The 15,371-nt window shown below is 39.7% G+C and overlaps 1 protein-coding gene across 1 annotated transcript in view; it reads left to right on the forward strand.

The window, feature by feature from the left end:
• shank3a (SH3 and multiple ankyrin repeat domains 3a) overlaps window positions 1-15,371 on the forward strand; it is a 167,383-nt gene that overhangs the window by 111,481 nt on the left and 40,531 nt on the right. Inside the window, exon 13 of the mRNA XM_029281382.2 lies at window positions 6,412-6,525. Coding sequence (XP_029137215.2) covers window positions 6,412-6,525 — 114 coding nt within the window. The remainder of the gene's footprint in view (window positions 1-6,411; window positions 6,526-15,371) is intronic.

Below are 15,371 nucleotides of genomic sequence, written 5' to 3' on the forward strand. Positions count from 1 at the left end.
TTTGCACTGCTGGTTCCTGTGTCTTCATTCTGATACAAGTAAAAAGGATGTGATTAAAATCATCACACCTGCATTGGCTACCTGTAAGTTTTAGAGTGGACTCATTCATGCCTAAGGTCCTCTGACAAGGCCCTTTAGTTTTTCCAGACTCCAGGCTCAAGACAAAAAGAGGACTGTGCCTTCTGTGTTCAGCCGTGTGCACATCTAGCGTTTTTTTCCAGTAGAAAACTGCTGGCTGTGTGCTATATTAGAAAAAAAGTTACTTCTGCTTTTCCTCTTTGACGACCGTTAGGTGAGTTTTAGAAATCTCTGTGTGTGCCTAATATTTGCTTTCATTCAAGGAAATCTCACCAAGAAATAATTAAAACAATATTAAGAAGCCATGTCCTGGCATCAGCGGCAGCTCTGGACCTAGAAATTCCTAAAAAAAACGACCTAAAAAAAAAAGACGAGTCTGACAAGCGTCTCCCCCCGCCATTGTTGTTGACAAAGCTAATATCAGAAGTCCCGCCCCTTCTTGATTTGGATTGGTCAGTGAGGGGAAGTGACATTGATGAGTGTTGCGCTGTTAAAGTTAAATGTCTTTCAACTGAAATCGCTGTGAGCGCAGCAACAGCTGTTGCCGAGGACGTTTAAGCGTTCAGGACGGTGTTGCTTGAAATTGGCGAAATGTTCTTTTAACCAGCAGAATAAATTGCCTTTTTGTTTTATACAAGAACCAATTTTTTTCCCCATTTTGAGTAAATAAACATCAATAAGTGGCTAATCAATATATTATCAGGGGTGAAGTGAAAAATGTGCGTCAAGGTGTAATAGTGTAGAGGAATGCATGTAACCATATGCTGTGTCCTTGCTTCCAACAGCTTTCATTCGGAGGGGATGATAAATCAGTGTGTCGGGTCATACCAGCTGACCTCTGTTGTGCAGGAGAGGGAAAAGCTGGTGTCCTGCAGAGGTGTTGATTGCCTTATGTAGGTAACTGTTGTTTACTAAAGCCACAATAGACCTCCATAGTGAGAACAACAGAGTAGAAAATGATTATTATATCATTTATTTTTGACCAAGGAGTCCAGTCTGCTCTCTCAAAACTTTTCACAAAACTCTAAGAAATGACAAATTGAACTATTCAGTATGAACATGATGTACCAGAGTCTGTTCCTTTGTATGAAATACAACTTCATTGCTTTAAAGGCTTTATATGTGATTTTTTGATCCAGCAGATGTCGCCCTTGAGCACCAGCATGAAACCAAAACAACTCGCGCTGCATTGTTGTGTTAGCATGCTAATGCTAGCGATCTTTATTATGCTGGTATCTTCACACTGCATGTAAATTTACCTGAAATGAGCGTGATCTAGAAACACAGTTAAGCAGTGAGTACAGTATGTTATTCTTCTTTTCTCTAGTCCCTCAATTAAACAACTTTTATACACGAGGGGAGGAGTCAGCCGGCCGTCCTGGCGATGTAAACAAAGTGAAGATAGGACTCTGAAAACTCTGAAAACATCACAGACAGTGGGACTCAGGTGTTACACCCATTGTAGACAGTCATGACTCACAGAGTTATTTTCAGAGGAGATACTTGATTTATATATTTAAGTGTGAAAAATCACATATAAAGACTTTAAACATGCATCAGCCCGACAAACCCTGATGGTCTCTTTGGACTTACTGTGCGATTTGGCATTGAGGGGACTTATGGTTGCTGTCTGTAGCTTTGTCCTTTTTTGGACATGCTTCATTTTGGTGACCCCAGTTGCCAAAGCTGTACCTATTAGCTCTTTGCTCTTTTTTTCTCTGCAATTGTGTTCTTTACAAAGTAGTGTTTTCATCTCGTCCTGCTGCCCTCTAACAGTCAAATGTATCACACAGAGTCGGCGCCCTCCTTACAGGAAGGTCGGGCGTTCAATCGGCAGCTCCTGCAGCCACATGTCCGATGTGTCCTTGGGTAAGACACTTAACCCCAAGTTGCTCTTCGTTTGTGGCGTATATACTGATTGTCACTTGACATAGAAACCTCTGCCATCAGTGTGTGAATGGGTGAGAATGGGTAGATGTGACATGCGGTGTAAAAGTGCTTTGAGTAGTCAGAAGACAAGAAAAGCGCTTTACAAGCTCAAGTCCATTTACAACTTACACATTATGAATCTTGGCCATGGAAAAGAAAAAACAGAGCTGTCTTGGCACTTTTCTCTTCTGACACCTTCTCTGCGGCAGCGATTGCAGACATTTAAATGAACCATATAAAAATAATCAATCCAACTCCTGATTGTCTTGTTTGTTTTTTTAGGTCTTAAAGGGACATTATTTTTAATTTCAGTCTGTTTCATATCCAGCTAAATACTCCTCACAGGAGCTTTAACTGAAAGAAATTCAAAATAACCACTGTCACACAATGAAAGCAACCAGCTCTATGTTGCAAAATTATCAGCTATGAAGAAAAGTATGAAAAATAATAAGCTTTTTGTCATGAATAGTGTCATATGTTTTGTTTTGAGTTTTTGTTATTAAAATTTGACCTCTTGCTCAACTGTTGCTAACCATTATCATATCTTCTGGGATTGTCCCAAGTTAAATGTTTTCTGGAAGGGTATCCAGGCTTCCTTAAGCACGTTCTTTAACACTCAAATACATTTGAGTTTTGATGTTCTGTACCTGGGTCTTTTTGGAACGTAGGAGCGAGATAAAACTGCTGCAATTACTCTTGGTGACAAGTAAGAAAACAATTACAAGGAGATGGTTCAGTCTGATTCAGCCTACCCTGGATGATTGGATTGGAATAACTCTTGAGATATTTAGGATGTAAAAATTGACCTATCAATTAAGAATCCAAAATGACAAATTTTACCAAATTTGGAACAACTGGATTTTATTCATAGCCCCCACAAGAGCAGACTTTATTTGACCTCACTGGTAATATTGTTTTGTAATTTACTTAATCTCTGTCTGGTTATTGATTATTATTTCTATGACAGCAGCAGCAGGCGACCCCCCTGGTTTCTGTTCATAGTTTCATGTAAACTGTTCTACCTTTATTAAGTTGTATCAGAGTTCTCTCTAAGTGAACATGTGAGCCTCATCTGGCACTGTTTATCCCGGGCAAATTGTCAGTACTGTCCTTAAGAGGGTAATGTGTACCCACTGATGTTACTCAATCACAATTGCTGTGAAATTTAAGTTATTAGAGGAGAGTGGACACCATTAAGGACGGACGAAATCTGATCCATGATCCATGACTTTACTTTCTTTGGACTCGTATGACTGGTGATGCACTTTTTCCGGACTCAAAATAAACAAAACTGGAAGGAAATTTGTTTTTATTTCTACTATTGTTGCTATGCTGGTGCTATACCTGTCCGGTCCAAATAAAGATATAATTAAAAAAACAAAATTGACCTCTTAAAAACTTGTGTTAGTTGGCCTTTTCCCCACTACTATCTCTATCTGTATATGGCCATGGTACCAAAGTGGTTCCGTTGTAGGAAAACATCAACACGGCAAACGTAATTCACATCCTCCTGCAAAGAAATGCTCTGTTTGAGTTCCTTCCTGCCACTCGGCTCCTGTGAGGCCACATCACAGGGACAGTTGTCATGCCAACACTGTATTGGCAAGCTCCAAAATAGAGTGTCAGGGTAAGGTAGAGGCTACTCACAGAGCACAGAACTCTGTACATACCTGTGAGGGTTTCACATGGATATGGTATGGTGTGGATAGAAACTACAGATGTGTAGATAATGCCAGGATTCTTACAGACTTAGTGGTCGATTTCATCTATAGATCTATAGATGTAGAAGTGTCAGGGACAACAAATTGATTTATAGTGGGTGGATAGAGCGAAGGAGTGAGCGAGAGCACCCTTAAAGATCAATCAGGGGTCTCACCTTTTCTTTCATTCGCGTCAATGAGGAAGAGAGAATACACCAGAACCTGTTTCCTGCAGAGATACTGTTACAGCATAAACGGACACTTTGACAGACATGAAGAAGGGGACCGGCGACCAGGATATAGAATAGAATAACTTTATTGATCCCAAACTGGGAAATTGTAGTGTTACAGCAGCAGGTTATCAGAGCAAATAAAACAATATAAGAATAGATATATAAATAAACACTTAGAAGAAGAAGAAGAGATTTATACATCAAGGATTTCACTTAACATTCTTACTGGTTAAAAAAATGAAAAATGAAATACAACATTTATTCAGGCTTGTCAACTGAATGTAAAAATACTTTCTGGAGGTGAGAGATGTAAGTTTGCAGAAACAGTGATGACAGTGGTAAATGTGTAATAACAATATAGGGGATTGTCCAGAGCTGTGCAATCAAACATTTATATGTTAAAGTGCAGGAGTGTAGATACGTTATCAGTTGAAACTATTCACTATAATGTGAATAGTTTCTGACACACCACTACCCTCTTAGCTTGTGTATGTTTTTCTTTTTTGTTTTTTTTAAAGATTAATTTTTTGGGCTTTTTGTGCCTTTTTTAATGCAGAGACAGGACAGTGGATAGAGCTGGAAACCAGGGAGAGAGAGCGGGGAATGACATGCAGGAAAGGGGCCACAGGTGGAAACGAACCCGGGCCTACCGCTCGAGACGAGAGTCTCAATACATGGGACGCGCACCCTAACCATTGCGCCACCAGCGCGCCCCATTGTGTGTGTTTTCTTCTAGCAGTGAGATATGTAGCTTGAGATATACAGTATATAAAAAAAACACTTAAAGAATGTTTGAGGCTTACTCTAATTTTCAGCAATGAAAATATATAGTATTATTCCAGCAATGGTTCACATTTCAGTACTTTGGAAAGCAAGTACATGCTCCATCATGGCATTGATTATTTGATTTATAGAAGAGGAAGCAGCTAATATGAGAAATTATACTTTTAGATGGATACCTTAAGCTTAATGGTTTTTTTTTGTTTTCTCTTATTTGCAAGGTAATATGACAAGAGAAAAAGTGTCATAAAACACAGAGTAAAATACTCTTTGGACAATAGACAGACTTTGTACAGTCATATAAACAATAACAGCTACAGTGTGTTGGATGCATGGATCAGGTCAGAAAATTCTGCTGGTTGTGGAGATAACATATTTGATTCAATTAAAACTATACAGAGAAAGAAGAAAGAATTGTGATAATATAAATCGTAATGAAAGTGGAAGTTTGTGAGAAGGGTGAGAGTATCATTTTTACAGGAGAAATGATGAAGAGAAAAAAAGAGAATAAGCGGAAATAAAATAAAAAGATTAGATACATGTGCTTTTACAAGTGATTATTATCATGGAAATGATCAACTTAATGTAAGCTTAATGGGTGGGTGTTAACATCGCTGACTGCAGTGTGATGAAAACACACTTTTTATTTCTCCTGCTTGTTTCTTCATGTATGTGTCTGAACAAGATGTGGGTGGACTTTGAATTTAGATTAAGACACAGTGCAATAGATCCTCACCCACAAAAAGTAGGAAATCTTTTGAAAGACAGAGGCATTTGTGAATGGTTAATATTTGAACTTTTCACCATCACATCACCAAAGATGAAGTCACTTGTCTGCCTCGCATGGTGCCCTGGGTTTAGATCAGCGTGACATATCCTCATGTCAGAGGGGAACATAGTTTGGAGGAAGTAAACTACATGATTTAGCAGGCTGTCTGCCGGCTGCAACATCATACCGCCGTATCCTAGCAACCCGTTTTAGAAGAAGGGCTCACTCAGGCAAAGCTTCAGTTCCAGCTGGTGATCTCTGAGGAGTGTGTGTGCTTGCGTGCGTGCAGGCGTGTATGCGTGCGGGTGGGCAGGCATGCGTGCGTGCGTGCGTACGTGCGGGCGTGTATGCGTGCGGGTGGGCAGGCGTGCATGCTTGCTGGGGTGATGGATGAGTGTTGTAGAAATGAGCGTGCTGGCTCATTCCAGCAGAGAAGATCAATATCAACTATACATTCATCTCTAATTACCACAGCCGTACATAGAGGGAATCTCTTTCTTTGTCCTCACTGCCCTATGCTCTCTCTCTAGTCTATGTCCTTTAGCACCCTCTTTTTCCTTTCTTTACTACTGCCTTTTATTGTTAAATCTTTTTTCTTTTTTTTTTCACATTCAAAAATTCATAATTGCATGAGAAAGAGCACAAAACTTGTCACACATGTACCTGAGTATGTTTTTTTCTTCTTCAGTCTTGTATTACTCTGCTTTATGAGTGTAATGTAGGAGAACAATATATATTCTTCTTCTCTTGTGCACCTCTTTTCATCTGCTTAGCGTGCTCCATTATGATTTATTATTAACATAAAAACCTAAATTTCTCATTATTCTATATATATGTCCCTGGTCATTTTGTGTCCTATTTAAAAGCTCCATATGACTACCACTGAACTGATTCCTCCTTCCATGTTTTCTCTCCCTGTCAGTGCTGAGTATAGGAGAAGGAGGTTTCTGGGAAGGCACGGTCAAAGGGAGGACTGGCTGGTTCCCGGCAGACTATGTGGAAGAAGTTCAGATGAGGCAGTTCGACCCACGGCTAGGTAAGACATGCACACAAGATACACGAAATGCCACTGATGTTTGATGTAGCTCTGTCCATGGTGCTGAAAACAATGCAAGTCCCTCAGAGCTTGATATAATCTGCTTATGTCCTCTGCTAAAAAGCTTGATGACCAAGCTTTGCAAAATGAAAATCTTAATCGATGTATATTGTATAATTTGTGGACAACAAAATTACATAACAACGGTCAATTAAAACCAAATACATCAACCCATCGAGGGCTGGATTCAAAATTAACACCGAAAATCAATCCACAGGCTAATCTAACTTGCATGTTTTTTATCACAGCAAATCATAATGTGCCTAGTAGTAGTTTTTGATTTTTGAGAAATCATCTCAACCCTTGTGAAATCTATTTTATAATATTTAATAGTTTATTGATGTTGTGTATTTTATTTTTTTCTCAAGTATGGTTTGTTTTATGAGATATTTTTATACTTATTGCTAAGGTTGTCTGGCACCTCAGGGATGCAATCTTAGTGTTTCTGTGTTTCGGTGATGTATTTGCTTGCTGAAAAAGGGGGATCGGCCCATTTAAACAGTGATGTCAGCATTTAAAGAAAAAGAGTTAGCTCTATCTTGTCTATAAAGAGCCTCAAAGAGGTTTTTAGTGATTTGAGTAGTGTATTTGACCATGCACATGCATACAAGTAGCCTGCTTGAGGTCATTTTGTAGGAATCTGGCAGTGCTAGTTACTGGTTATTCTGCATGGTTGATGCCCTTCTGATGCCCCCTGTCCAGCTCTCCTGGTGTAACTACTTGTCTCCTGGTATCTCCATTCTCTTGAGACTCTACTGGGAGACATATCGAAACCTCATTGCAACCTACACTTACAGATGCACCACCCTAGAGGAACTGGAGAACTTAAGAGTCAGTCCTAAGGGCAACATGTGGTCATTGTGTAAATAAAAGTTGACATTATAATCGCGAAGAACATATATTGGAGATGGAACAAGGACAAGCTTGTCAAAATGTCTTCTTTTTCCTTACATGTTTTATCATGCATCTCCCGGGACCTATTTCTGGAGCTATTGGGTCTTTTTCTCTTTTTCAAAGGGTTGTTGGGGGATTGAGTTTACCTCAGAGTATGTGTGAAGAGATGGAAAAGGCCAAGAATCTCTTAATACCCCATTTAAATGCATTGTGAAGAAAAAAGATAGGGAAAGGTGGGAAAGAAAGGCCCAGATAGTGGGGGGAGACGGATGGTGGAGCGAACTCTAAAGGACAAGCAAAGTGGAGATGGCAGAGCATGTCTTCAGAGGGATAGAGAGAGAAAAAGAAATAGGGAGAGGGAGAGGGAGAGATGGGCCTGATATTTAGCCCCACTCACTCATAAATCCTAGAAAACTGAAAACCCCCTCGCTACCCATTTTTGATGGATTAAAAGTGTGTTCTTCCTTTCCTGTCCTTTCCCTTAGACACAATGATTTTTTATTTTCTTTCTGATACTGAAACCTTGCTAGTTTTTACTCATCAGTGTACATTAGTTGTTATTGTAACAAAAAAAACTTGGATAATTAACCAACAAAAATTCATTTACTCACTGTTTTGACTGTGTCATTTTTTCTCATGGTATACGCCACATATAATTCTAAATTCATCTACTTTCTCCGACTTGGAAAACATTAACATTTGATCTGATGATTCATTGTGATCTTGAGGCTACTTTTAACACAGGAGAAGATATGTGTTTTTGGAAATCACAACAACTTCATGCACATTTCCAAATAAAGTTAAGGGTTTAATGAAGACATTTCCTGCTCTGCTAACATGTTTGAGGGTGGGTGTGGGTGGCGGCCAGTGTTCCTGTATGGCCCAGTATTTCTGTAAAGCTATTTTTTTACTGTGCTCAATTATGCCAGCTTAATAACTCAATCAAAATAAGAAAGATTGTAATTAAATCCCTCTCATTACTATACTCCACGCACAGATGCAGTTGTAGTAGGAAATATGTGATTTTATGGTAAGAAAAAGTCAGGCCAGTACATCAAAAAAACACACTCAAGTCAAGTGTGTGGGTGCTGAATCGTCAGCAAATCATATAAAAAATTCTCCAGGACAGCACTCCCAATAAGTTAAATGTCTTCCTTCCAAAGCCCTTCCTCAGTGGCTTCAGGCAAACAACAGCAAGACAAAAGCCTTTCAGGAATATATTGGGCATTGTGTGATCTTACTCTGCAAGTCAGGGCTGTGATTTAAAATTATTTGCATGCTACTAATATGTGTGCTGTTATTTTACCTGCACACATATTAGTATTAGTATTAGTATTATTCACGCATTTAACTCAGATCCTGGAGTAATTAAGCACTTCGATCACTGTATAAAATGTTTCAAAATTAAAAGATATCTAGAAATTCATGTCTTGTATCACTTCATGACATGTACATTTCTACTGTGGCATTTAAAAGCAATCTCCTGGGGGTCATGTGGGGGGGGGGCACTGAAGGAATATGGGGGTCCCGGGGTTGTTGCATCAAGCCATCAGGTCCATGTATGACCAAAGTGATAGCTGTAACAGCATTCTCGCTTCCTGTGCTGTGTTGGTCATCACCATGGCATTGCTATGTTTGAAGCGGTTGGGATGAGGGTCAGCACCTACAAGCTCGAGGCCATGGTTCTCTGTTTTTAAAACAGTGGATTGCTCCCTCCTGCTATGGGACTGAGTTCCTGCATCAATTGAAGTTCTTCAAGTATCTCCTGGTCTTGTTCATGAGTGACAGGAAACTGGGGGCGTGAGTTATACAGACGGATTGGTGCAGCATCTGCAGTGTAGCGGGCTTTGTGCCAGACAGTCGTGGCAAAGGGAGAGCTGAGTCGAAAAATCAAAGCTTTCAGTATACAAGTCAATCTACGGCCCGTCCTTCACTTACTATCATTCTACAATTCTACAATTCACTTAGCAGACACTTTTATCCAAAGCGACGTACATCAGAGAGTAAGAACAACACAAGCAAGGATCTAGAAAAAAGGGAACAATGTCAGTAAGAGCAAACGATCAGCTTTGAGTCTGATTGGACACACAGGTGCTGACAGGAAGTGACCAGAGGCAAAGCACAACATTGAGGGCAGTTCTTGAGAGCTCTAATCAGTATAGAAACCATCTTATAAGTCGTCGTTATCAAACAAAAACCATCGTCATTACCATCATCATCATCAATAATATGGAGACCATCATCCTTAAGTTAGTAGGTATTCATGAAAGAGCTGGGTCTTTAGCTTTTTCTTCCACCGGGGGGCGACAGAGGAGAAGAGTCTAGTCAGCGTCTTAGGACCCTGTTGTGAAGGTTGGATCAGACGCCTTTCATTGGCGGAGCGTAGTGGGCTATGGAAAGTCACCAAAAGAATAAGATCGCAGGTGCAAGCAGCGGAAACTAGCTTCCTAGTTGGGGTGGCTGTACGTAGCCTCAGAGATAGGTTGAGGAGCTCAGACATCCGGAGGGAGCATGGAGTGGAGCTGCTGTTCCTTTGCATCAAAAGGAGCCAGTTGAGATAGTTCAGGCATCTGATTAGGTTTCCTCCTGGTTGCCTGTCTTTGGAGGTCTTCTGGGGCACGTCCAACTGGGAGGAGACCCCGGGTTACCCCCAGGACGTGTTGGAGGGATTATATATCCCTTCTGGCCTGGGAACAGAAATATCACTAGGGAGAGGGACGTTGGGGGCAACTTGCTTAGCCTGCTGCCACCGTGGCCCCAGATAAGCAGAAGATAATGGATGGATGGCTCAGCCTAGTGAAGCAGGAAGTTCTGTCTAACTCAAATACTTTTCTCTCTAAATAATCTCTCTCTCTCTCTCTCTCTCTCTCTCTCTCTCTCTCTCTCTCTCTCTCTCACTCTCACTCTCACTTACTTCTTAGTTTTCCTTCCTTTCTCTTCATCTCTTGTCATCTATTTCTGCCTCAATTTATTTATCTCCTCTTGAACATGTTTTGTTTAAAAGTGTAATAATGGTGAACAAAAAAAAAACATTGAATGATGTTAAAAGCTTATTTTTGGATAGAAAAAAGGGGATTGGCTAGTGAGAGAGGTAAAGAAAGAGGAGGAAACAGGTGAATATAAAAGACACAGTTTAAAAGCCATCACCAACTCTCTCTCTGTTATCTTCACCACACTGCTCTCCACTATATCTCAGCATGGCCTAACTGCAGCCAACAGTAAATCTTCGACCGCTGCTCGAGGGGACAGACGGAGAGGAAAGACATACTGAGAGTGGAAGCTAACAGAAAAAAAAATGAAGAAGTGGGAAAGAGTAGGGCATGAGTGAGTGATGAAGAAAATGAGGGCAGAAAAGCTAAGACTATTGATTGAATTCATTAGGAGCGCAATGAGTGATGCAGTGGTGAAAGGCTGCAAGTAGTTGGAAAATGGCCAATATGTATTACTGTTAAGAAGGGGTGCAGTATCAAGGTGTAATTATAAATCATTGTACCTTTTAAGATTTAAAAAAAAAAAGAAGAAGTTAAATCTCCTCCCCAGCACTGACTGGCCTCAATTCATAACAAATGTAATCTCCAGACACTTCATAAAAAGAGCAGGTCTAGAACTGGCTCTTTATCATATTATTTACAAAGACCCAAAGCACTCAGAAACATTAAGCAAAGTAACATTGGCAAGGAATAACTGTCTTTTTAAGAGGCAGAAACCTCGAACAAAACCAGACACATGTTGAACAGCCATCTGTCACTACTGTGTAATGCTTGGACAGTTGGGTATAGAGAGATGCTGAAGGAAAGAGATGGCTAGAGACAAACAAAGCAACTATAACAATGAACAGTTTTATAGCTACAATGCCAGTAATAATAGTAAAAGTAAGTGCATTTCAATATTTGCTCAATCAATCATCCACCATTTGTCCACTCTTCCAGAGATTTGATTTAAACTCAGTAGGTTGCTTCAGAAAAAACCCAAACCTGTCTCCAGTCTGTTTCATCAGGATTGTTCAAAGTTATCTTGAGTTATGAGCAAATAGGGGACAGGCCACACCCACTTTCATCAATCAATATGACAATGGAGATTTTGATTTACACTCACTCCGAGCATGCACACCATTTTGGTGAAAATCTGCCCAATTATAGGGGCACACATTTTTTTGGTTTATTTGGCACCCCCTATTGGTCAGGTTCAAAATACTGTGGTAGGCCTTTGCCCAGTTATACCATGAACATGTGTACCTAGATTTATGATGATTGGACAAATCGTTTATGAGTTATGGCCATTCCCTAATAAGCTCCACCCCCGTCTTGAGTTTGAAAACCAAAATAAAACTAAAACTAATTAATATATCAACAACCTTTATAAACATTTAACAAGCTTTGTTGAATTAAGACAACGCCCCTCACACTGGAGTCTTTCAAAAATTGAGTTTGGTTTCCTTAATTACAATTGCACCATCTGGCCTGTTGGGTTCATATTTCTTGGTTTAGCTAATGCACGTAATTTACAGTTAATGTGCTGTAAAGTGTTGTGTTTCTACCTTCAGGAATTTGAGCTGCGGCATTAGACAATTAATAATAAATCAGCACAAAAAACCATATAGTTCTCTCCCTAAGGGGCTGGAACCCTAATAATCAACTTATTAGTGTGATATTAACATTAGCAACTTTAAAGGCTTTACATGTGATTTTTCACACTTAAATATAATATAAATCAAGTATCTCCTCTGAAAATAACTCTGTGAGTCATGACTGTCTACAATGGGTGTAACACCCGAGTCCCACTGTCTGTGATGTTTTCACAGTTTTCAGAGTCCTATCTTCAGCTTGTTTACATCGCCGGGACGGCCGGCTGACTCCTCCCCTCGTGTATAAAAGTTGTTTAATTGAGGGACTAGAGAAAAGAAGAATAACATACTGTACTCACTGCTTAACTGTGTTTCTAGATCACGCTCATTTCAGGTAAATTTACATGCAGTGTGAAGATACCAGCATAATAAAGATCGCTAGCATTAGCATGCTAACACAACAATGCAGCACGAGTTGTTTTGGTTTCATGCTGGTGCTCAAGGGCGACATCTGCTGGATCAAAAAAAAGCATGTAAAGCCTTTAATTGTAATCTTAGAGATTGAAGTTAAGCAGCAATTAGTGTCCCTTTAACATTTATAATAATAGTAAAAGACATAAGGCTGATATTAATAGTTGTAGCAGATGAAGCCAGGGGGCTCAGTCCACACCAACAATCCAAAGGAACTTATGAGACAAGGGAGCTCAGGAGCGCTCAGCTAGATTTATGATTAAAAACTTAAACAGTTTATGAATATTTACAGATAGTGACATGCAGTAAAATGATGTGAATGCATACATACATCCACAGACAGACAGACAGACAGACAGAGGAGTTCAATGTGCCAGGTCCCACGGCAGTCTACGTCTATCAAAAAGTAATGCCTATTTTTAAAAGTACAGAGTGTGTCTGCGTCCTGGATCCAGACTGGTAAATGATTCCAAAGTACAAGTCCAATAGTACATTTAAAGATGGTAGGTACCACAAGCAGGCCTACATTCTGGGAGTGTAATGTTCTAGTTGGGTAATATGACACTCTTAGCTCTTTCAGATAAGATGGTCCCTGGCCATTAAGAGCTATGTAAGTGAGAAGAAGAATTTTAAATTCTATTCTAGATTGTATAGGGAACCAGTGCAGAGAAGTTAATATAGTTATTTTCCTATTTCTAGTTAGTACACAAAGCGTACATGCTGCTTGGCCTGTATTCTAAGGTTAATAGTAGATGTTTACCCGTGGTAATGGAGGAGATAATGATGTGAGTATGAACTGCTCTTCCCTTTCTAATGATGCTACCAAGCTGCCAGGGGCCACACATTTCTGCGATTGCATTGTTAATCTGTTGGCTACATTCTGCTGGGAATTTAGAGGCCTCCATTCAAAGGACCCCTCCCCCTCGTCCTGTTATTCCCCCAATAAGAGACTGACATGCCAAATAGTAAATCAAACAGCACTTTCGATTATATTAGCTTTCATTTTTCTTGGGTCACCCTGCAGCGTCGGACGTCCTTAAGGACCTCTAGACGTGTACACTCTCACATTAATAGCACTTTTTTTTTCTCCTCTGGGAGGTGATAAGCTTGATTTTCCCGATGGCTTGATAGCTTATTAAGAAGCACACCAACTTTTGTTTCTTCTTTCTTTGTGCATGTTCCTCCTATTCCCTCACTCTCCTAACACCGCGGCACAGTTGAATGACTCACAGCAGCATGAATCAGCCCAGTCAGATCCAGCCTGAGCTATTTTTAGCGTGCCCATTAAGAAGTTTTGGAGTATGTCTGCACTCCCCTGGAATGCTTAAACATCAGCGTTGCTGCAGTAGCTGTGACTGACATGGGCAAAGCGAGTAGGAGGGTAGGGTGTAAGAGTGAGGTAAGAGGGGATAGAGGGATGGTGCAATGGAGTGGTGAGGGATCCTACAGGAAATCCTTTTGTAAAAACTGTGGAAATATCCAAGATGTCCCCAACAGTGGTGTGTCTGTGTGAGCTATTTGAAGATTAGTTCTTCCCCATTTACGTCTGATGTGCAAGGTTCGAGATCATTATTGCTGCTTCTGTGACAGATTTTCCAACTTATCCGGGCGTGTATAACAGCGTTTGGTAGAATGCTTGGAAATTACTTTAGCTCAATACTTTGTACTTGATTTTTATAAAGTGGAGAAATAGTGACTGAATAGATTTGATTTTAAATGGTAAAAATGTTAGAATCCACAAAGCTGATATAGTAGGCAAAATACAGTATCTACCTTGATGCATGACTAGATGTCACACCCTTGTAGCAAGGTTAATTTAAGCTACAAATGAGTCTGCTAACAGGACATTTGCCTACTAGACAGGAACCTGGCAACTCCAAACCGTTTTTCTTTTTTCAGCATTTCAAAGATAGTACCACTCTTCACCTTTCACCTTTCAACCTTCATACCTATGTCACACTTAAATAATATACATGAACACTTTTGTGTGCTAACAAAACTACTCACAGTGGAGGCGTGTGTAACACCAGCTTCTTTCTTTGCAGATCTTGTCTCTTTTTACTGTGTAGGAGAAAGGAAATATCTGTTTATTCTCAGCTTTTATTTTAATTTTCTGGATGCCCGTTTCAAGGGAAATGTTTTATGTCAACTTAACATAGGTAAGACAAGTAAGACAAAACGGAATACTTTCAGTTGCATTCTTTAGAAGTCAACATCTCACTATCAGGTCAAATACTTAATTAATTGTTTTATTTTTATTTTGTATGTATAAACTTTGAAGAAAAAAAACATATTTCAAGAGCATCAATTTAATAAAAAATGAATCTATTGAATTTATGTTTCTCATTCTGATATTGGGTAAAATATTACCTTAAACTGTCAGAACCAAGCATCTGAAGACAAGATCTAATGCTGCAATATTACAAAATCCACACTTAGATTCCCTGATCCATGTGCCAATGTATCATGAAATAAACAATAAACAATGTGTAACTTTTCCACCTTTAATTATTAATTGCAAAGGTCAAAAATTGGCGCCTCTCCCAAGTCCTCAATGCAAATTTTATTTCGGCTCAGTTTAGTTTAGTATTGTTTAGTGTTTAGAGACCATGTACAAAATATACATTGATCTCGATTAATGAGAGGAGATGCAGGCAATACTCTTGATTTGATTCTGACTTGTAACTGCTCGACAGCAAACCTAACTGTCACCCCTCTGCATCTATTAGACCATTTCTTCATTCAATTCACAATCTCCTTCACGGATCTACCTCAGGCACCGCCAAAAATTGTTTCATACCATCGAAACATTCGATTAAACCAACTCAGCTGTCTAGCATGGTATTTGCTGCCATGC

Source organism: Labrus bergylta, chromosome 7 (genome assembly GCF_963930695.1).
Source record: "Labrus bergylta chromosome 7, fLabBer1.1, whole genome shotgun sequence".
In the NCBI taxonomy this organism is placed as follows: Eukaryota; Metazoa; Chordata; class Actinopteri; order Labriformes; family Labridae; genus Labrus; species Labrus bergylta.